Raw genomic sequence first — 24,154 nt, 5'->3', positions numbered from 1 at the left:
GTGGGTCTTGCCGCCACAGCGTGGCCACTGATGAGTGGTGTAGGTCCACATCCGAGAACTGAACCTGGGCCGCCGACGTGGAGCACGCTGGACCTAACCACTAGGCCATGGGGCCAGCCCCCTTAAAGTGCTTTTATAAACAACATTAAAGTGATGATTTTTAAAATTAGATAAAATTGATGTATTCCTAGAAAAATACAGCTTTCCATAACTAACACAAGGTAAAATTGAAAATCTAAGTAATCCTATTTCTATTTTAAAAAACTGAAATTTATAAATTTTTTGTAAAAGAATCTGCAAGATCAAATGGCTTCACCAGTGAGTTCTTCCAAACGTTTAAGGAAGGAATGAACTAATCTTACGTAAAGTCTTCCAGAAAACAGAGAAAAAGTCACTTTCCAATTCATTGTATGAGGCCAGTGAGACCTTGAAAGAGAAATCGGACAAGGAAATTACAAAAAAAGGAAAAACTATGCCAATCTCTCTCATAGACTAGGCATGAATATGCTAAACAAAACACTGGTAAACTGAATCTAACGATGATCTGAAAACTGATTCTAAAATACATATTAAGAAACTGACTTATGGCGAAGCTGATACTGTGGTGGCACGAGGGAAAAGGGTGGTCTTTCCAGAGAACCGAGTGGAGTCTGGATATCCATATGGAATCAACTCTAGATGGATTGAAGATCTAAAAGTGAAACACCATAATTTCTAGAATAAAATTAAATTAACTTCATCATAAAATTATATTGGGAAACACCTCCTGAACAGAATGTAGACAATGTTAATAATAAAAGAAAAAAATTAAATTAGACTAGGTAATATGATTAAAAATTTTATTGAAACACACTATGAAAACGATAAAATACCAAGACACTGTGTTAAGAAGATATTTGCAATATATGTAGCAAAGGTCTTGAATTTATATAAAGAACTCTTACACATAAATACAAAAAAGAATAGAAATGTTATAAAAGACAAATCTTTGAAGAATCACTTCACAGAAAAACATAGTTAAATGGCAAATGAACATACAGAAAAGCGCTCAATTTCATTAGTTATCAGAGAAATGGAAATTAAAGCCACAATGAGATACCACTACATTACTACCAGAATGGCTAAAATTAAAGACCAATGATACCAAACGGAACATTCTATGAGTGAGTATGTCAATTGAAATAACCAGTTTGACAAAATTCATACATATGTATATACCAAAAGATATGTTAAGGATATATTTATTGCAACACAATCTGTAATAATAAAAAACTGGAAACAGAATGGCCGTCAATAGCAGAATAAATAAATAAATTGTGATAAATCCATACAATGAAATACTAGACAGCAATAAGAAAGAAGGAAATATTGCTACATGCAACAATGTGCTTGCATCAGTCAAATATAACGTTGAGCGAGAAAGTCAGACACAGAAAAGTACATATAGGATGATTCCATTCTTACTTGGGAGGGGAGAGAGAAATTGGGAGAGGACGTGAGGGCTTCTGGGTGCTGGTAATGCTTTATTTCTTCATTTGGTGGTGGTTATAGAGATGTGGTCATTTTGTGAAAATTCAATGAGCTGGACCCTTATGATTTGTTCACTTGTAGATCTGAAATCCTTCAATGAAAATTTACCTTTAAAAGCATAGCAAGAATTAGAGAAGACATGGAATGACGGCATTTCATCCAAAAGCTGAGATGCCAGTGGGCAAAGTGCAAACTAATTTCACACATGCACACGCAGAGAAATAGCACATGCATTTCTTAGGTTACAGATGGCAAGGGGTGAGTGAGAGTTCGAGAATATGAGTTGAATCCTGAGAATATAGTTTTTGATCTTCTAAGTTTCAACTAAAGTACATATTTGAGCCTTGCAACTTCTGCCTCAGTTTGCTGAGAAGGAAATAATGCAAACTTCGTCAAGTAAATGAATCCTTTCTTCTCTTATCAACATCACAGAAAGGAGTTGTCATTTAATTGCTTATTTTTCTTCTTCCTCTTAAGATACAGGAGAAGGAGTGCATGCTTTTTCCCTTCAGAGGCTGCCTATTCTGAAAGAAAAAATAAAATAAAACAAAAACAGGTTTTCTGCATCACCATCAGCCCTCTCCTGACACAGTGCCACGCATGCAAATGACAATCCTTATCTCAAGTCAATACGATGAAGGTCTAGGCTAAAAATAACATTTTCACCATCCTTCCTCATAGTCAGGGTCTTTGAGACATCACTGGGCTAACCTACATGCAAGTCTGGATGTTAGGGATGCTGCCAGCTGGAGAGCTCCTAGAGTAACCCAGACCCAAGTGGCTGGATGTTTAGCAGGCTGGGTCAGTGCTGCTGCTCTTGAGTCTTGAAAAGAGCAGACTGCCCAGTCGCGCTTTCTGCATTCAGCTGTTTCTTGTGATCTATTGTCATGGGTTAAGTGTTCAGGATCTGGAACGTGACTCTCTGGTACTGGGCCTTGATTCAGTCACTTATGACTTGTAACCTTGAACAAGTTACTTAACTTTATTGTCTGCTTTCTCATCCATAAAATTGGAAAAAGGAAAGTACCTACTTCATTGTTATGAGAATTCAAAGGGTTTAATACCTAAAAGTGTTTCTTACAGTGCCCAGCCGCTAAACATCATGTACAATTACTTCCCCTAAGCAGGTTCTTATCTGGTAGTAACAAAACTGTGAATAAAGAACAGAATTCCCTCTATTTCCTTGTGTATTCTAACTTATTTATGAGTCACAATATGGAACATACACTAGAAGGGGAAGTCAAAATGATTAGGACGTTTTCAGCACAAACACAATACGTATAAAATCATAGGAATCTAAAATACTTCTCAATCATCCTTGGCTGGGTTTCATCTGAGACTGAGCATTGATTAAAGAGGAAAGAAAGAAAGGACAGTGATTAGGATTACATGCCAATCACAGCATTTTCATCACAGCACACACATATCCCCTCACTTCGTTTATTTTGTGGCGAGTTCTGATTAAATTAGAAAATAGTAAGGTCAGAAAAACTTATGAGCACCTTACAAACAGAACCAAATTTAATTTGATGATCTAATGGCCTCATTTAGTCTCCTTTTTCTAAACACTGATATAAAAACAAGTAAAAACACAGAACCAAGTACAAAGGAATTAAGGAGAAATATTATCCAGGGGTGATTTATTTGACTTCCATGATGGATACTCCTACACAGATTTGAATTCATAAAAAAAATGAAAAGAATAACAGAATTAATTCAAAACTGTAACTGCTGCTGCAGGAGGCTTCCCCCAGCATCACTCCTCTTGAGGAATTACTCATCCTCATCAGAGGTGGGAAAGCTTGGAAACCACAAGTCCCTACATTTGAAAGGGGCCTTGGAGAACGTCTGCAAGTGGCCCAGGGCCAGGAGAGGAGCAGCTCTTCTTAGCCCTGGACTGACTGACTTCCAGGCTCAAATTATGGTGCTGATCTAGGTGTGGTCTCATTTTGCATGGTTTGGCTGTGCTTTGTCACGTCAGACACCTGCTATCAAAGAAAGACCCAGCCCTGTCATCCTAGCTCCAGGTAGGCCCCTGACTACCCTCAGACCCATTGCTAATGGAAGCTCTATCCCAACACCTGACCCCTGTCCTTGTCCCTTAACTGTAACTCTTTGTCCCCATGCCAGCAGATAGACCTGGCTTCTATTAGTGCAGCAAGCTCGGAATAATGGGCTCTATTAGAGGGGAGGACTGGGGTTATCATCTATCCACTACGGGTTCGGTACTGTATAGAGAGACCAGCTATTTCAACCCTTAGAATTCTCTGTATATTGTCTGTGTTATTATCCCCGAATTATAAAGAAGAGAACTGCGCTTTATAGCGATCAAGTGGCATAGCTAGCGAAGAGCAGGACCCGGATTCCAGCACAGACCTGGGTAAATCTAAAGCCCATGTTTGTTCTCCTGCATTGCATTGCCTCACCCTGGGAAGAAGATGAGCTGATAGCCTAGACCTAAGCCCCTTGCTTTGCCTCCCTCCTTCCCTTCATATTCCTTAGAAGGACTACTCTGTGGAGAGTTAAACTATTGTGAGGATCGCAGTCCACCAGACAAAAACTCTGGCGCTGCTCAGAGGGTTAATCATAGCTGTGCTGGCTGTGGGCAGCCTCTCCTACAGTACAGAGATAACGCTCAGACCTGTAGTTAATAAATACTGAGATTTAACACACACGGTGAAAGGGGTCAAGGCTACATCCTCAACCCAGGCAGAAATATTGCAAAATGTTGTTCCAACGATCAAGTTGACTCAGAAAACTCCACCCACTTACTGGGCTGCTCTCCTGCAGGTGGTCGATGACATGACCTTCATTTGCAGGAAGCAACCATAGTCCTGTCACAGTAGGCAAGGACAGGGCTACTTGCCAGGGACTGGGCAGAGGCGGATGGAGTCCCCAAAGTTGTTTGCCTGCTTCTTTCTCAGAACTTGGATCTGGGGAATCCACTCTGACACTCTAGCTACTGAATCTCAGCCCAAATTTCCAACATCTGCCCAGTTGTGTAGTCACTAGGGCCTCCTGCGGCCAGTCAGATGGGAACTTGAAAGGTTACCTGATCTCCAGATAAACAAAGCAAGATTTGAGGTGACAGCCCAAATCAGGCAAGCATTTGCCATGGGATCTGCTTTTGAACTTTGCCCCATTGTGTAGGTGGCTTGCTAGCACAACTTGACCTCACAGCTTTGCTCTCCACTGAGTATTTGGAGGTAATTCATATTATTGCATAGCTTTCCACAGGCTCAGCATGAGTGATCCAGTGATCTTGTGACCCCAAAGCATGCTATTTGGGACTACTCTACAGGAAGCCTAGTATGGCTCCCAGACAGGGGAGTGGTAGTATTATCTTTTCGGCTCTGGACAGAGCACATCTAGATGATTTAGTTCTGGATTCACATTTTAGGGAGGAAGCGAAAAACTGAAGGTGAGCCTAAAAACATCTTGAGCAGTAAGGTGGCTCAAACGGATGGTTTAATATAAAAAACGACCCCCTCTCCTATGCCCAGCACTTCAAGGCTCACACACTGTGGCTTTCCTATGGCTGATAGAAAAGAATCTTAATCTGAAGAAGGTGTGGGTTTGTTATTTAAACTACCATTCAGAAGAAGGAGGAGGAAGAAGAAAAGGGAAAGAAGAAGAAGGAAGAAGGGGAGAAGGAAGAAGAGAAGGAGAAAAGAAGGAAGAGGAGGAGGAGGAGAGCAAGGAGGAACAGGAGAAGAAGGCAGGCAGGAAGGGAAGGGAGAGGAAGAGCTGGTACCTACTGAGCGCTCACTGTGTGTTAGGCATTTTGCATGGATTATCTTATTCAATCATTCAAACAATCAGGCAGTAATATTTCCCAGATTTTCAGATGAGAAACTCAGCTCTAGAGACGTTAGATAGCTTCCCTAAGGTCACACACCCAGAAGTGATGGCCTTGGAACTGGGCCATGACAGTGTGGCTCGAGCGCCCACCTCCTGTCCCGAGCCTCTTCTAATGGTCTATGGCTGCACAGGACGCCAGCCTATGGACAGGTCTGTCCACCTGTGTTGGTAGACCAATACTGGAGGAATGCAGAGTTAGTCATAAATAGACACTTATAACTTCTAGCCTATACCAAAAAGGGGAAGGCCTGGGGTCTAAACCCTTAGCCAACAGTTCTATTCACTCAGGATTATTTTTTGAAAGGTTAACTTGCAGGACAGTTCATGAGATCAAAGACATTAAATTAGATCTTCTACACTTTCTAAACTGTCAGACTCAGTCCCAAGGAATTGGAAATTATATTCAGAATCATATCCTCAAAGCCCCACCAAATATTCTAATCATTAGAGTAACTTATGGAGTCTGAACCCTGAATCCGGCTTCCCGTGGGTTCTGGTCCTGGTTCTGGCAATAACTGACTGAATGACCTTTTAATATCCGAGTCTCAGTCCTCTGGCCTATAAAACGAGAGGTTTATACTTCCTGATCTTGTAATATAAGAAGAAAAATACATTTAAATAAATGTTGATACTGAAAAGATGGTCATATCACCATCCTAATTCTGCAAGTAACTTGGTGCAGTGAAGAAAAGACAGGCTGATCTTGGTGCAGTCAGCAGAGGGACCATCCTCAGACAGGTTAGGGGCAAGTAAGAGAGAACTGTTCAGAAAAAGTGATGTTTCAGCGAAAATCTGAACGATGAGTTGTTACCTGGCTGAAGGATAGCAAAGAATATTCCGGAGGGAACAGCAAGGTAGGCTCAGAGGCAGGAGGGAGGTGGTCTTATAATTGAACATATAAATTGGGACATGTTAATAATTACACCAGGACCCTAGGCATAAGCCGAGACTGTGCCGGGCCAGCCAGGATATATGTGCATCCTAAACACAGGCCACGTTAAAATGTTTGGTTTCATCCTAAGAGAGATTTGGCGCTCCTGATAGAGTTCTTTAATTTTTTTTTCCTTTTTAATTAGTTGTGTAGATTTATAAATTTCCTATTTTTATTTTTGACATGTGCTTTACATACAGTAAAGTGTACAACTGTTAAGTTCATAGCTTGATGATTATCAACCTATTTGTACACCCAGGTAACCATCACCTGGATCATAATATAGAACATTTCCAGATCTGCAGAGGCTCCTTCCTGCCCCTCCTAGTTTTTTCCTCCCCACCCCAAGGAGTAGCCACTTTCTTGACCCCAAGCGAACTTCTAAATGGAACTGTACAGTATGAACATTGCAGGATTCTAATGATGGGGAGTATCATAATCCATACGGTTTACATCTGGCGCATTTGAAAAGATAGTGCTGACAGCAGCATGAAGAATGGATGGGAGAGGGCCAAGCTGCAGCTGGGAGGTGAGTTAGAGGCTCTTTAGCTATCAGGACAGAGGTGACAGGGGCCTGAATGGGGAGAGATTGGAGAGGATGGAGATCAGTGGCAGATGGAGGTGAAATCAATCAGATCTGTGACTGACTGTGTGTAATGTACAGGATGGAAGAACCAACTCTGAGCCCCTGGCTGCTGGCATGGCCCCTGGGGAGTGGGGAAGCCATACACTGAGCTGAGGAACCTGGAGAGGGGATGTCAGAGGGAGACGGTAAGCATTTTAGGGGCTTGGGGTTTGTTGAGTTTGAGAGGCTTGGAGCTGCCAAGTGGAGGGGCTGTGCAGGTGGTCAGACATGTGGGTCTGAGGCATCCAGAGGCAGGCCAGGCAAGGGGGCACATTGATAACCATTGGCAAATTGGTGAATCTGTGGGCGTGGGAAAGTAGCCGGGAAGAAAGAAATCAGTGAGAGAGCAGACAGGAACCCCATGTTTATTGGGGGCAGAGGAAGGTGGGCCCACAAAGAGCCTAAGGGGGAACAAGAGAAGTAGGAGGACAACCAGGAGACTGACAGTCAGGAGGAGAAAGTGTTTTCTAGAGGCCAAGGGCAGGAGTGAACTTTTAGAGAACTTTTTCTGAGGCCCAAATTCTCCTTTTCCTGTAGCCTTTCTCCTGGGTAATGGCGATTAGGATCTTAGTGAGAAGTTATGAATCACGTCATTGGGGTAGGTGTGAAATACAAAAGCTCCCCAAGGTCTAAAGACACTCCTTTGTGTAAAACCTTAAACTCCTCATCTCTGGCCTGGAGAGCTGGGATGCAACAGGAGTTTCCCCCGCAGCCTTGGACAAGTCTCCAGAGAAATTCCTTTAGCCAGCGATTCAGGGACCCCAGGCCCTGCCCTCCTCTCCACCCATAGTCTCCCTGAGGTCATCAGACCTGACCTCCTGAGTGAGGTCACATTCTACCTTTCTGTTTAGTCAGTTGAATAAATAGAATAAGACAACAAAACAGACAAAATCCCTGTGAAATCATCGGGTGTGATAATAGTAACAACTGTTCATTGGCACCTGTTTGGGGCTCAGCACGTTACAGGCTTTATCTTATTCTCACAATAGCCCTGTAAGATAGAATCTCCCACTTTTCAGATGTATGAGTTGAGGCCCCAGAGCCATGGTGCTAGCAAGCTGGGTCAGCACCCAGGTGAACAGTCCCACCGTGCCGTGCCTCGGAAGTGTGCAGGATCCACTGAGAACGAAACCCTGGCTCCTAAGTGACAGATGAGGACACTGCGTGAAAGTATGTCGACTCATTTCAATGAACGTGCGTGGAGCCTGTTCTATGGCAGGCATGTTGTGACATTGTTGGCACTGGGGCTTCAGAGGAGAACTCTTGGGTAGCTTACCTTGCCATTGAGGCAGACAACAAGCTAGTGGGCAAATAAAGGAATTTCAGGATAAGTGCTCTGAAGGAAATAAGGCGACACAATCAAAAGCAACCTGAGTGAAGGGTCTGTTTAAGGTTGGACTGTCTGAGACAGTTCCAGAGGTCCACCCAGACACTCCTCCTGGCTTGGAGCTTTCTCCAGCTGCAGAAGTTGCTTCATTCAGATCTACGAATGCCACTTTCCGACTCCCTGAGCTGACAGGTGCAATACGTGTGGGCTAAGGACCTGGCATTCTCTCACTAGTAGTGTCTGCCCCTGGGACTAAGCAGATTTTGTTTCTAAGGCAAAATAAAGATTGCAGTACTCAAACAGAACTGACTACTAATAAAGAGGAGGTGAATATGTAAGACAAATAGTAGAACATGAATTATCTTTAATGACTTTCTGGCTCCCCAAACCAGAGAGCCTTCAAAAACATCTTAAAGGTAAGAAGCTGAGTGGAAGGCATAACAATTTTACCTGAAAGATAGTATTGGAGGCTAAGAAGACCCAATGACAACGGAGTTGCCTCCTAAGCAGAGATGGAGCACTAGAGAGAAGCCCGGTGACAAAGGTCCAGGTGTGTGCACCTGCAGCTGGGGTGGATCTGCTGCTAAACCAAGCAAGAGGCAGTTTTATCATCAAAAGGTCATGGGGTAGGCTTAATGTATGAGGAAAGAGATGAGATAACGATGTCAGATATCGGTTCCCTCTGAGGAGCTCAGTGCAAATTAAATACATTTCTTCTGAGTCTCATAAATGAATGAATGAATGAATGAAGACACACATGACTGGGTGGGCTTGGGAGGAATTCTGATTTTGGTGGAGATGACTCTGGGGACTGGGGTGAATACTGGGGGAGGCAGTGACTTGTGGGAGAGCCTCAGGCCTTGTTGGTGAGGAAATTGGGGGCTAGATGTGGTGTCACTGGGAGGTCGGGGCAGGTGCTTCCTCTGTGGATGAGTTTCTTGGACAGTTAAGTCCCTGAAAAGAGTCATCATTTCCTTGGACTGGAGACCTCCCAGAAGGGCTCAGGCTGGGAGGTGTGAGCCTCTGGTCCATGCTGTCCAAGGGCAGGGGCTTGGGGGCCACTGGCTGGATTGGTTTGAAACTCACCCAAGGAAGTGTCCTCCTCCTCCTCAGCAGATCAGAGCCTGCGAAATCTCCGCCTTCAGTGTGGGGGAGCACTGTTCCCTCCTCAGATAACAAGCACCTGCTCTGGGCCAGGTGGGCAGATGCTGAACAGGAAGTCCCTTCCCAGGACCTGAAGTTTGTCACACACTGCGGTTCAAGGAGGTCAGTGCTGAGTTAGCAGGCGCTTAGTGCTGTGGGAACACGTGGAAGGGACCCTGGGCTGATGAGGTGCTTCCCTCCCAGGGCAGGCGCGTGAGCAGCTTTCCTGGGAACAGGGAAGGCTGAGTGCAGTGACATGACCGTTGGACACCACTCCTGGGATCTGCTTTCATTGAGCTTGTACTCACCTGTTTGAGGGTTGTGCAAGGACAGGAAACACCTGGGAGGAGAAGTCAAACCCCGAATCTGGACATTTGGGGCCATGCACTTTGGCCTCAACTACATTCCTCGCTGGCCCCCACCATTCCGCTGCCACCTAAAGGCCTTGAAGGAGGTGGGATGTGGTAGGACAAGCACAGGCTTTGCTTCCGGGAAGCCCAGGGTGAGGCCTGGCTCCATTCCGCTTGCTGTGACTCCAGCCAGGCCTTGCATCCTCCCTTTATAAAAGAAATGCGGCCTCATGACTTTGTCATGAAGATGTTCTTTGTTAAATGGACCTATCTATGCCTGACCTGGAGGAGCTCCATGGAGGGAACATGCTTGCGCCCCCTGCTTCTCCCAAAGCCAGAAGCTCAGACGGAAAGTTCTCCCATTATGTCATCTCACTCGTAGTGATCTTGCCCAGAGTTCCTCCCCTCTGGTCCCCCTGCTTTCAGTGTCTCCCTGTTAAACCATCTGTCTCTAAGCTCACTCTGCTCGTGGCGTTGCTGCTCAGATGTTTCAAGAACGCCTTGCTGCACTCAGACGAGGTTCTTGGGTGTCAGTACACCCCCGTGTCCTCCATGCTATGGTCCTGCCTCCTCTCTCTGGCCTTTTGCCTCACAGTCTCCTTGCCTTGGAAGGGGTCTTTCCCCAGGCTACTGTGGGCTTTGATAAGGTGCTCCTGCAGGTCTGAGCCCCTCCAGATCATCCTGTCCTGCAGGGTCTGACTTTGGTCCCCCCTCCTTCTCGGAACTGTCACTGATAAGCACTCCTCTGAAATCCTGCAGTTGGTTCTTCTGTGTTATTAATTTAACACTTAACACATACTGTCTTGTCTCCTTCCTTAAATAGAAACCCCTTGAGACCGGGGGTTAATTATCTCATCTTTCAGTCATTAGCCAACTGCACACAAGACACATCCATGGCATTGGGTCAAAAGAAGGATCCTAGTGAATCTGTCACCAGGAAAGAGAAAAAATGTGTCCCAGAAAGCTGTAAATTGATGAACTAAGATCCACATTAAGAAGTTAGGAATATTTGTAGAAGGAGGAAAATAATAAGATGAGAACAGAAAGTAATAAAACACACACACACACACACTAGAGAGGATAAATGAAACCAAAGTTGTTTTGAAAAGACTAATAAAAATGATGCACACCCGGCAAGACTGATCAAGGTCTAAGTGGGCAGCTCTTGATGGTTCTTAATCCAAATACCATCCAGATGTTGGGCTTAGTTTATCCAAACAAATCTGAAATCCCCAAAAGACATTCCAATCTGAACCTGCTGTTTCATTAACATTTACTTAGCATTCCTCTCCAGTCCTCTTCTCCCACTGCCCTGGGGTCTTAGGCCCCCAAAGCCAATGTGTTGATGAGGAGGAGGAGGAGGAAGAAAGCATAGGACTGGAGCACATTAAGCTCTATCCTTTCCTGGAATCAGAGATCTTAAGCGACTTGGAAGATAGAGATGCCATCCCTGAGTCCTCAAATTGACCACAGATCATTAGAGATCAGAGAAGAGCCAAACAACACTCAGGCAAGGAGTTAAAACTCCTTGGAGACAAATGCACAGGCGTTTGAGAAGGTGACTTGCTGAAACTCACGTTGAGGACAGCACTGCCTTTGAAAGAGGAAACCAAGAACAGATTTACAAAGCCTGCCACTGAGCTGAGATAATTAGCCCAACTTGCCGAGCAAGTAGAATTTCAAAGTTCTGCTTTATGAATGAATAACTTACATTAAAGGGACATGTGCAGGCTTTACTAAGCATTTATTGGCTTACTGTGAGAATCTATTTCAGGAATAATGGAGTTGTTTCTTAGTTTGTTTAAAAAAAAAAAAAGCACCATCAGGAAAGATAAAGACTTCAAGCAGGCACTTGGAAGTGGGTAACACATGAGAGAGAAATTTAGCTGAGGTCCTTGCCCTCCCACTGGCAATCTGTCTATCCAGCCCAGGAGGCCCTTCAGAATCACCCCCAAGGGCACACAGGAAAGACCTTTCTGAGGGTTCAACGCTTGTGAGGACCAGTCCTCTTGCACTGCTGTCTTTCAGCAGGAACCAGGACATCCCGCAATTTAGCAAACATCTGCTGGGAACCTGATGTGTGTCTGGGGACACTAGATGAATTAGGTATAAGTCCTTCCCTGGAGGAACCCACAGTCTGTCTGGGAAGACCGTCACCTGAACACCAGTGAAGGGCCTGGAGTGATAACAGGTAGAAGGTACACAGAGGACCTTTTTACGTGAGCAAATGAAGGAGTAAACGAATGTAGATGCCAGTAAAGTGCTCAGTGCACTTTCTAGTTTTAAGTTTTCTTGCTGTCCTCTGTTGCCAACAGTGTGTTGGATAAGATGAGCATAATAATTATGGTCCATGACACTTTTCAGAATGAAAGGGACGTCTACAAATAATTATACCAGGACAACATTAGTGAGCCAGGACTGTCCTAAGCAAAGTGGGATATATGGTAATCCTAATGATGGGAAAGTGAAAATATAGGGAAGCATAGCACGGTGAAGAATATGCATTCCTTTTCTATTCATTCGTTTTGCTTTAATTGAAAAAAAAGTTTTGAAGTGTGATAAAACCTACATAACATAAAATTTACCATTTTAATCATTATTAAGTGTACAGTTCAGTAGTTTACCTACATTTACATTGTCTTGCATAAAATCCCCAAACCTTTTTTCATCTTGCAAAGCTGAAACTTTCTACCTGTTAAACACCAAATCCCCATTCCTCCCTCCCGTCAGCCTCCCAGTCACCACCATTCTACCTTCTGTCTCTATGAAGTTGGCTAGTCTGGATACGTCATATCATACAAGATTATTCTTTTTGTGACTGGCTTACTTAGCAAAATGTCTTCAAGGTTCTTCTATTCATTCTTAGTAGGTATTCTCACAACATCAAATTCACACTCGCAATGACGTCACTGAGAACTAAAAACTATGTGAGTCATTACATCATTGCTATTCTCAAATGATTAGATTTAGTTTGAACTTTTTTTGTTTTCTTTTATTTGAGTTGAATCAGTTACATTGCAGGAATTCTTAGACTCTTGGAGTGCAGGTTCTACTGTGGGAAAACACAAGTTGTACAAGGTTCCAAGTGTGTCATTTTCTGGCAGCTGTTCGGAGAATGGCCAGACCAAGGCTCACTGGGGCTGGAGTGCTGGGCCCATTGGCACATAACTGCTTCTGTGGTGCTGAGTCTGTGGGGGATTTCGTTTTTCAGACTCTCGCATTTAGGGCTCATGGCTATTTTGTAAGTCTATGTGATCAACTTTCCTGGATTGTATAATTATGTTTTGCAGGCATACTTTGGGGCTATTACAGGTTTGGTTTCAGACAGCCGCAATAAAGCAAGTCACATGAACTTTTTGGTTTCCCAGTTCACATAAAAGTTACGTTTACTCTATACTGTGGCCTGTTAAGTGTGCAATAGCATTATGCCTAAAATAATGTACACACCTTAATTAAGCAGTACTTTATTGCTAAAAAATACTATCATCTGAGCCTTCAGCAAGTCATAATCTTTTTCTGGTGGAAGGTTTTGCCTCTATGTTGATGACTGCTGACTGAACAGGGTGGTGGTTGCTGAAGGCTGGGCTGGCTGCGGCAATCTCTTAGAATAAACAATAGTGAAGTTTGCTGCATCATCTGATTCTTCCTTTCAAGAATAATTTCTCTGTAGCATGAGATGCTGTTTGATAGCATTTTACCCACAGTAGAACTTCTTTCAAAACTGGAGTCAGTCCTCTCAAACCCTGCTGCTGCTTGATCAACTAAGTTTACTTAATACTCTAAATCCTTCATTGTCATTTTTACAATCTTCACAGCATTTTCACCAGGAGGAGTTTCCATCTCAAGAAACTACTTTGCTCATCCCTAAGAAGCAACTCCTCATCTATTAAAGTTTTCTCATGACACAGGGTTGCCACAAACCTTTAATTTGTAAAAAGCACAGTATCTGAAAGTGCAATAAAACGAGGGGTGCCTGTATTTGAAAGTGTGCCACTCCAAAGAGCAAATTGTAGAGAAGTATATACAGTATGCAGATAGGCAGATAGATAGACAGACGTTACAACTAAATATGCATTTGTAAGTCTGTAAAGCTATAATCCAAACTATTATAATACCTAACTCTAGGGAGTGGAGTTTTTTAATACTTCATATAATTTTATACTGCATTTCTTAATAATTCTATATTTTAAATGAAAAAGTCTTTACAAGGAAGTCACCTGGAGCCCAGGATGCACTTATTCTCAAAGTCGTTCATTCATCTATCCATTCATCTATTCAACCAGCCAATAAATACTGCATGCCAAGGACTATTCTAGATACCAGGATTTAGCAGAAACAAAGAATTTACATTTAAAAAAGAAGATGGGGGAAGACAATAAAGAAGCAAGCAAACAAACATAATTTCTGAGAGTGGCAAATTCTATGCAGGCAATAAAGTGGTTTAATGTGGTACAGAGTTGCTGGAGGTGGGATGTGAGAAAAGGTTCCTTTTGAGAGTGTTAGGAGAGACATTTCTGAAGACACAAATGCAGTAGAAGTTCACAAACGGAATCCTGGACAGAGAACATTCTAAGTAGGCACGGTGGCAAGTTTAATGTTTAGGCTGCTAGAGTATTGTGAGCCAAGATGGAAAGGTTGGTATGGATCAGAACAAGCAGGGAGAGAAGATAGTGAATGGTGAATGGATCCCTGATGGGGGTCGAGCTTGTCTGGGGATATAAGAAAGGCAAGAACTGGCAATCACAGAGTACTGACTGATTAAACATCGAAATTAGGGCCTTGTCATAGATGGTGCCTGAGACTTTGGGGGACTCAAGGAGAGGACAACTTCATGGTCCTCCAATAGTCAAGACTAAAAACACTAGGAGATCATGGACGTTTTTTCAAACACTATACTTTCAGAGTACTTAGAGGTTCTCAGCAAACATATGAGGAATGTACGGAGATTTCCTACATTCTTCATCTCCAGACATGCATAGCCTCCCCCACTAACAATATCCCCCACCAGAGCGGTATATTTGCTACAATTGGTGAACCTACATTGATACTTCATAATCACTCAAAGTCTGTAGTTTAAATAGGGTTTATACTTGGTGTTATACATTTTAGGTGTGCGGAAAAATGTATAATGACATGTACTCATCATTACAGCCCTTGTACAGAGTGTTTCCACTGCCCTAAAAATCCTCTGTGTTCCGCCTATTCATCCTTCCCACCCTTAACTTCTGGCGACCACTTATATTTTTACTGTCTCTGTGGTTTTGCCTTTTCCAGAATGTTGTATAGCTGGAATCATAAAGTATCTGGCCTTTTCAGATTGACTTCTTTTACTTACTGATATGCATTTAAGTTTTCTCATGTCTTTTTAAGACTTGACAGATCATTTCTTTTTAGCTCTGAATAATATTCCATTGTCTGGATGTACCACAGTTTATTTACCCATCCACCTACTGAGGGACATCTTGGTTCCTTCCAAATTTTGGCAATGATGAATAAAGCTGTTATAAATGTCTGTGTGTAGATTTTTGTGTGGACATAATTTTTCAGCTTCTTTGGGTAAATACCAAGGAGCACAATTGCTGGAGCATATGGTAAGAGTATATTTACTTTTGTAAGAAACCACTGGTTTGTTCTCCAAAGTGGCTGTACCATTTTGCAGTTGCAATGACAATGACTGAGGGCTCCTGTTGCTCCAAATCCCTGTCAGTATTTAGTGTTGTCTGGATTTGGCCATTCTAATAGGGGTACAGTGGTATTTTATGGTTATTTTAATTTGCATTTCCCTGATGACATATGATATGTAGAATCTTTCGTACGCTTATTTGCCATCTGTATATCTTTTTTTTTTTTAAGATTTTACTTTTTTCCCTTTTCTCCCCAAAGCCCCTCGGTACATAGTTGTATATTTCTCATTGTGGGTCCTTCTAGTTGTGGCATGTGGGACGCTGCCTCAGCGTGGTTCGATGAGCAGTGCCATGTCCGTGCCCAGGATTCGAACCAACGAAACACTGGGCCGCCTGCAGCAGAGCACGCGAACCTAACCACTCGGCCACGGGGCCAGCCCCATGTATATCTTTTTGATGAGGTGTTTGTCAAGATCTTTGGCCCCTTTTTAAATCCGGTTGTTTGTTTTCTTATTTTTGAATTTTAAGCGTTCTTCATATATTTTGGATAATGATCGTTTATCAAATGGGTATTTTGCAAATATTTTTTCCCAGTGTACGGCTCGTCTTCTCATCTCTTGACATTATAGTTTGCAGAAGCAGAAGTTTTTAATTTTAATAAAGTTCAGTTTATCAGTTATTTCCGTCATTGATCATGCCTTTTGTATTGCATCTTTAAAATCATCACCATACCCAGGTCATCTAGGTTTTCTCCTATGTTATCTTCTAGGAGTTTTATAGTTTTGCATTTTATACTTAGGTCTATGACCCATTTTGAGTTCATTTTTGTAAAGGTTGTAAGTGTAAGTCTAAATTCATTTTTTTGCACGTGGATGTCCAGTTTTTCCAACACCAGTTGTGGAAAACGGCTATCTTTGCTCCATTGTGTTTCCTTGTCTCCTTTGTCAGAGATAAGTTAACTACATTTATGGGGGTCTATTTTTGGTTCTCTGTTTGGTTCCATTGATCTATTTGTCTATTCTCTTGCCAGTACCACACTGTCTTGATTACTGTTGTTTACAGTAAGTCTTGAATTCAGGTACCATTAGTCCTCCAACTTTATTCTTCTCCTTTAATATCGTTTTGGCTATTCAGAGTCTTTTTCCTTTCCACATAAACTTTAGAATCAGTTTGTTGATATCCATACAGTAACTTGTTGGGATTTTGATTGGAATTGCATTGAACCTATAGATCAATGTGGGAAGAATTGACATCTTGACAATATTGAGGCTTCCTATTCATGAACATGGTACATTTCTCCATTTGGTCAGTTCTTCCTTGATTTCATCCATCAGAGTTTTGTGTTCATGGTCATTTCGTTTCCACAGGTGTATAGTTCCCAAGCTTGCTATGTTGTTCTGTTAGATAATTCTTTCTTTGACCTCAGAGATACCATCAAGTGAAGTATACCAGCTATCACATAAGGCACAATTATTCCATTGAGCTTAATGAAGTGATCTCCTAAGAGTCATGTGGAGTTAGGGAAGGAAGGCAGTATATGGGTGTAGTGAGAGGAACACTGGGTGTGAATTTGAATCCTGGCACTGACTGAGAAATTGCTATTCACCCAGGAAGTCTGTTTTCTCATAAAGCAGGGGTGGTCATGATGTCCAGCTCACAGACTGATTACCAAGTTTAGATGAGCCAGTGTGCCAGTAGTGCCTGAGATTAAGCAGCCAACATCTATTTGCTGATTCTGAGACATTTCTCAGGAGGCTAAGCTAGGCTGGGATTCAGACTAACAGGTTACACTGAAGAAACATGCTGGATGAATGTGAGTAGACTCATTTGCTTCATGTTGTTCTGCTCATATGTATTAAAGTTCAGCAACTCCTGAGAAACTTAAGGCAAATGGCCATGTAGAGGCCACCAGAAGCCTTGTACTGAAGACAATCAGCCTGTAGCCATGGACATCACAGAGTTACCAAGGCAATGGGTTGACTTTAAACTTTGTTAATTATGTTCTTTAACCACATTATTCTCTGTGGGTCCTACATTGCCTTCGTATTTCTGTGCTCTGTCTACATTTTGGGGCCATCACAGAAACTACGCTCTGCTCAGAGGGCCAGGGACTGGGGTTCTAGTTGTCCCTTGTATGCAGAGAAAGTGGGAGTCAAGCAAAGGAAATGTCCACAGAGGGGTGAATATCTACAGGAAATCATGACCAGGATTTTAGATGCATGTGTGCCCATTTTTATATGTAATTCTGAGGCCACATTCATAACAGCAGTTACTTTGAATCTTGGCTCTTGTAACTTTTTGACTTATGCTCTCAATTGAATTATTTAAGATCATGAGTCTTGGTTTCCAGATCTGTAAAGTGGGCATAGAACCTTATTATATTGTTGTTGTGACAGTTCCTGGATAATAATTTATAGTTCTTAGAAGAGTGCTGGTCCAGAGTGATCAATAACTGGTGGACAGTCATAGTGGCACTAGCTAATTGAGTCCGCTCCTTAACAGCGCCTATTGGACATTATTGTCCTCGCTTCAGGCATGAGGAAACAAAGGTGAGGGAGTTTAATTAACTTTCAAGAGTAGAAAATTGCCAAGTGGAATAAGTAGGTCTTGGACCTAGACCTGACCCTAAACCCATGTGCTTTACTGTAGCTCATGTCTCTCAAACTTGAATATGAGCGCAACATGAGAAAACTAAATGTATTTTAAGGTGTTATAATGAGTATGAAAATATTTGAGATGCTGTTAAGCACTGTGCATATGTAGGAGATAAGGAGATAAGGCATTTCTCGTAATCTCTTATCATCACAAGACCCTCCTCAGAAACAGAAGCACAAGGGGCCGGTCCGGTGGCGTAGCGGTTAAGTTCGCACGTTCCGCTTCTCGGCGGCCCGGGGTTCGCTGGTTCGGATCCCGGGTGCGGACATGGCACTGCTTGGCAGCCATGCTGTGGTAGGCATCCCGCGTATAGACTAGAGGAAGATGGGCACGGATGTTAGCTCAGAGCCAGGCTTCCTCAGCAAAAAGAAGAGGACTGGCAGTAGTTAGCTGAGGGCTAATCTTCCTCCAAAAAAAAAAAGAAATAGAAGCACAAGCCTCACAATGATTTGTCAGTATGCAGTTTACATATAACTCTCTATAATGCTGCCAAGTGAAGAGGTTTTCTCAGATTACATTGTCCTGTCCTCACTAGTGCCCAGGCTAATGTGGATAAAGGGTCTGTGCATGGGTACCAGAGTGCCCAGGGAGCTCATTTTGCAGCCTCTGCTTTGTCTCAAAGCCCTACCCTGAAACTGTAATGCTGCCAGCATGCTCACAGCCTTACTCTGCACCCTGCTGGTCCCTGACAGAGCTTTGGTCTCTGCCAATACCACCACACCCAGCAGCATCCTCCCAACTCTCTCGTGCATGAACTCAATCCTGCATTTACTCTGAGTTACTTGATCTTATCTCTCTCTTATTCTTGAAAATTATTTTATTAAAGTCGCATTAGTTTATAAACAAATAGGACTACATCAAACTAAAAAGCTTCTGCATGGCAAAGGAAACCATCAGCAACATGAAAACACAACCCAACAACTGGGAGAAGATATTTGCAAATCATATATCTGACCAGGGGTTAACTTCCAAAATATATAAAGAACTCATTCAACTCAACAACAAAAAAACAAACAACTAGATCGAAAAATGGGCAGAGGATATGAACGAACATTTTTCCAAAGAAGACATACAGATGGCCAACAGACACATGAAAAGATGTTCAACATCACTCTAATCATCAGGGAAATGCAAATCAAAACTATAGTGAGATATCATCTTACACCATCAGAATGCTGTTATCAAAAAGACAACAAATAACAAGTGTTGGAGAGGGTGTGGAGGAAAGGGAACCCTCATACACTGCTGGTAGGAGTACAAACTGGTGCAGCCGCTATGGAAAACAATATGGAGGTGTCTCAAAAAATTAAAAGTAAAACTACCATATGATCCAGTTATCGATTTTCTCTCTTACTTTCCCAATTAAAGCCAGTGCCCTCGCTAATGCCCTTGGTGCCCTAGGATCCATTGGGTCCTCCAGTCCGTTGGGTCTGAGATCTGTGGTTGGTTTGTTAACCAAAAAGTCAGTATCACAAAGAATCACAACAATATTTGGATATCACAAATATTTATTTTACTTTAAATCAAATACATGAACATTTATTCGCTAATCTTTTGTTATAAATCCAACGCCTCTTAGGTGAGGGCTCTGGCGGGACTTCCGTAGTGTCTTTCTTGCATAAATCACATCTATAGGAGATCTTCTACAAACTCCATTGATAGTTTATTTAAAAAAGATTAAGATATTAAAAACTGTTGTGACACACTCTGCCTGTAGAATCTTAATGGAATTTTACTATTTTATTTCTCCAATAATTTACTGCTGGTCATCCACACCTAATTCACTAGCTTCATTTGTTAGTGACTCACCTTTAGCAAGTCTTTTCAAAATTTGCAGTTTAATTTTCACGGAAACTATAACTCTTTTGTACCCATATTTTTATCAATTTGAATAACACATTTAAATTAAATCATTTTGATAACAAGTATAACAGTCATAATCAGATTTTTGAAAACAAAACAACTAACCCTTGAGAGTATCCAGGTCAAGTTAGCAAAGGTGGAGCAGGTGCAGCCCAGGAGCAGCCAGCTTGTGCACCTCCAGTGTGCTGGTAAAGGGAGGGGATGGAGCGTGCAGGAATCCAGGGAACCAGCAGAGTGGAAGCTGGTTAAGAAGCTTCTATGGTGCATGCTGACCCTTTCCTTAGAATGCACGCCCCACTGGTCCACCTGGCCGTCTGCTTTTCCTTCTCTATCCCTCCATTAGCTTATGCAATATCTCCTCTGTAAACCTTTCCCATCTCCCTGCCACGACTGCCCTTCCTAGATACTTCAGCTCCACCCAGAACTTTCCATTGATCACAGAACTTAAAACACCGTGTTGTAACTGCTTTTCCATTTTTTATCTCCACCACTAAGTTACAATTTCCTTCAGGTCAAGACCCATGTCTTATTTACTACTGTTTATCCAGAGCCCAGCACAGTGTCTGACATATAGCAAATATAAACATTTATATGAAAGAATAGACACACCTAAGGTGGTCTAATCCTACTCAGTTCTGGAAAAACCAGAGAATTTAGACTAAGCTCTCAACGCTTGTCCTTCTTGTACTGACACCTTTAAGACATCCTGACCTGCCCAAATACTGTTGTATTAGTGCAGGCTGCTATAACAAAATATCATAGACTGGTGGCTTATAAGCAGCAGTTTACTGCTCACAGTTCTGGAGACTGGAAGTCCAAGATCAGGGCACCAGCATGGCTGGGCGCTGGTGAGAGCCCTCTTCTGGGTTACAGACAGCAGCTTCTCACTGTATCCTCATACAGCGAAGGGACAAGGGATCTCTCTGCAGTCTCTTTCATAAGGGCACTAATCCCATTAATGAAGGTTCCACACTCCTAACCTAATTACATCTCAAAGACCTCACCTCCTAATATCATCAGCTTGGGACTTAGGATTTCAACATATGGATTTGGGGGGACACAAACATTTAGTTCGCTGCAACCATGTGCCCTACAATCGAGACAAGCAACGCTGCTTTAAATTTTCCTTCGGGACTTTCTCACTCTGATCCAGAAATGTTCTAGTCCTATTTGTCCTTTCTTGGCTTTGACATCCCGGCTGCATGTCCCATCGACGACCCCGATTCTGCCCCTTTGACCTTGTTTTGGGATCTGATATCTCCAAGGATCTGGAGTGACTCCATCCCTCTGGCTCTTCCCACACTAATATGACTTAGGCAGGATACAGTCTGGCCTGGACCCTCAAGATTCGACCTCCACCGTCGTGACCTAGCTGGTGTTAGTCTAGGGGTGGATGGTTGTAGGTATGGTGGAGAGTTCTTCAGTGACACTGTTCTTGCTAATCCCAACAAAGAGCCTCCAAAAGCAATTGCATGTCCTGTGACTTCTTCCCAAATTGGGGTTCCCTAACTTCCCAGAGTAGCCCTCCTTGAGTCATACCCAGAGTCGTAGAGGACCAAAAGGAGTTTCAAAATTCCCTTTACTGTGTCTACCAGAAGACTGACAAACTTGTTTGCTCAAAACCTACTGGTCTCCTGTCCTGTTATTTCAGAGTTCTCGTGGTGGAGCCTCAGGGCCCACTTTTAGGTCCCCACCGTCATGAGTGGGCACGACAGATGATGCTCACAGAGAACTGATGGATTGGGTAACCATAAAGAATGCATGATCCAGGGGCTGGCCCCGTGGCCGAGTGGTTAAGTTCACGCGCTCTGCTGCAGGCGGCCCAGTGTTTCGTTGGTTCGAATCCTGGGCGCAGACATGGCACTGCTCATCAGACCACGCTGAGGCAGCATCCCACATGCCACAATTAGAAGGACCCACAACGAAGAATATACAACTATGTACTGGGGGGTTTTGGGGAGAAAAAGGAAAAAATAAAATCTTTAAAAAAAAAAAATGCGTGATCCAAGTTATACAGAAATAGTTGCCTATAGCAAATATCAAGGCCTAGGAAACCACATTTTTGTATCAACTCAGGTGTTTAAATTTGATGAACATAAACTGCAACCAAATACCCCCTCAAGTTCCCAATAGGCAATTTTCCTCCTCATCCGCCTGTTTGTGAGCGCTGCAGCCCTCTCTACATCCATCGTACGGCGGTTACGCCAGCGTGTGTTACTCCTTATTTCTTAGATTAGCTACTTTTACTTTTCGTTGACCTTGGGGCAGTTTTAAACTGCTATCTTGTAATATGAGCAGGTAAGAATATCTGGGAAATATTTTTAGTTTTTAATTGACAGTGGCTATGCAAATAGTTTTCTGTTAATACACTCAAGCCAAGATTCCTGTTTCCTTTGCATTTTGTTCATACCTAACATCAACCTAGGAACCTCCGTCTGGGAAGTTTTCCCTGAGCAAGGGAGAGGGGATGTGGCCTTGGGGAAGGATCAAGCCCAGCTAACTCTGAGTGAGGAGAAAGGGCATCTGATCCTGTTCATTCCTGCTTTTCAGGCAGGGTACACGAGGAAATGCTATAATCCCAAACAAAACAAAATATGTACACACACCCTCCCCGAAGTACCAACAGCTTCCACAAGAAGAGCCATGCTTCGATAAGGAGGGTTGCAGGATTTCTGAGTCTTTGACCAGACTTCGCCTGATTTTTCAGTCAATCGTTGTCTCTCTTGCCCTCCTGAGACTGAGCCGTAAGAGGAACTAAGGTTTGCTCACAGCCATGGGCCCAGCCCAGCACTAATGCAATAATCACGACCCTGCCACACAAGAGGGAGTGGAGGGAGATCTGAGGCCCTTCGAGGGGCAGGCAGCCCCGGGCCCTGGAGAACTTGGGGGATTCTTTTGTTTTTTCAGTTTATTTGCGATATTATTGACACACACAGAGCCCAAGGCACCACGTGGGGCCTCTCCTAGAGATGCTGCTTGACTAGCTTGGTCAGTACCTCCTGACAAATAAAAATGGCAAGCAGTAGGATATATTGGAGAATATGAGGAAGCCATTTGCTATAAACCTAATTCGGCCTGACCTTGTCTTTCCAAAAGGGCCTGACTGTGCCTGTTGAGCATGCATTGTATATCTGCTTTAGATATTCCCTATGGCAAGAACAAAGGCCCTTGAGATAAAGGTGCAACTTCCCTCCCCCTCCCAACGCTGCCATTCCCTTAAGGATTAAGCATCTTTCCTTAGGCTAGGAACTGATTGCTGGGCTCACCTGTGACCACCCAGCTCGAGACAACAGGCTTGCCTCCTGCTACGCCCACGGAGATAGCAGACCCACTACCTGCTGTGTCCATCAAGTGTTGTGCTGACAGGGCAATCTTGTGACTATTGTGGGAGGGACATTTCAATCATATGTGAAATGTCCTGTATGGGGGTATATAACCACTCTGTACACCTCACTTCTTTGGTGCCCTTTCTTCCTTCGGGAAGAAAGGCCCCGGGCCATGGTCCTCAGATTTCAGCTCAGCATAAACTCACCCAAATTTTCATTTATAGATTGGTTATGGATTATTTTCATCGACACTCCTAAATGTGTTGGACCATGAGATGCTTTTAAAATTATAATGTGTCGATAAACACTAATAAGAGCTAATAAGATCGTGCTTGTCTTAAAATAAAGGAATCAAAATGTTAATATTTTTGGAGTCTATAATAGAACAAAAATCACATGAGTTAAAATATTTTTTCATGGTATTTTTTTTCGTTGTCTGAAATAAGCACAATATTCTCTCATCCACGCTCTGAATCTCCCTCCTCCCCGTTCCAAGAGGCAGTCTGTACTGGGGAAGATCTGAGGACAGACAGGGGTGGCCTTGGTCTGTCTTGTTTCCCTGCATGGCACAGAAGCTGGGCCTCCCTGTCTGGCTGTGAGATGGGCACTGTGTGCGCATCCCTAGGCTTCTGGAGAGCTTCCCCTGAGGACTCACTCCCACCCTCTCCCCTTCCTGGCTGCTCTGTGTTGATATGCTAGTCCCACCACAGGCTTTGAGGTCACAGGTGCTCACTATCTTCAGTCAGCCCTGATCTGGTGCTGGGGAGAGGGTGGCGTGGGTGACAATGAATCCTGAGACCCCAGAAGGGGACAGTTGGATCCCCTCCTGGGCTTCAGCTGCCTGTTTCTTAAAGTAGCTTAAATTAAAAACAGTTCACTCTGTGAGAATTATTTTTTTTAAATATGTGTTTTTAATTTT

General features: G+C 43.1%; 1 protein-coding gene across 1 annotated transcript in view; it reads right to left on the bottom strand.

Annotated features, from left to right (window-relative positions):
• Positions 1–825: 825 nt before the first annotated feature.
• CXCL12 (C-X-C motif chemokine ligand 12) overlaps positions 826–24,154 on the bottom strand; it is a 133,031-nt gene continuing 109,702 nt past the window's right edge. The window contains exon 4 of the mRNA XM_070491525.1: positions 826–2,054. Coding sequence (XP_070347626.1) covers positions 2,039–2,054 — 16 coding nt within the window. The 3' untranslated portion in view covers positions 826–2,038. The remainder of the gene's footprint in view (positions 2,055–24,154) is intronic.

The sequence above is a fragment of the Equus asinus genome, chromosome 2 (assembly GCF_041296235.1).
Source record: "Equus asinus isolate D_3611 breed Donkey chromosome 2, EquAss-T2T_v2, whole genome shotgun sequence".
Lineage (NCBI taxonomy): Eukaryota > Metazoa > Chordata > Mammalia > Perissodactyla > Equidae > Equus > Equus asinus.
The sequence above is the reverse complement of the archived record's forward strand: the minus strand, read 5'-3'. Positions and strand labels throughout refer to the sequence as shown.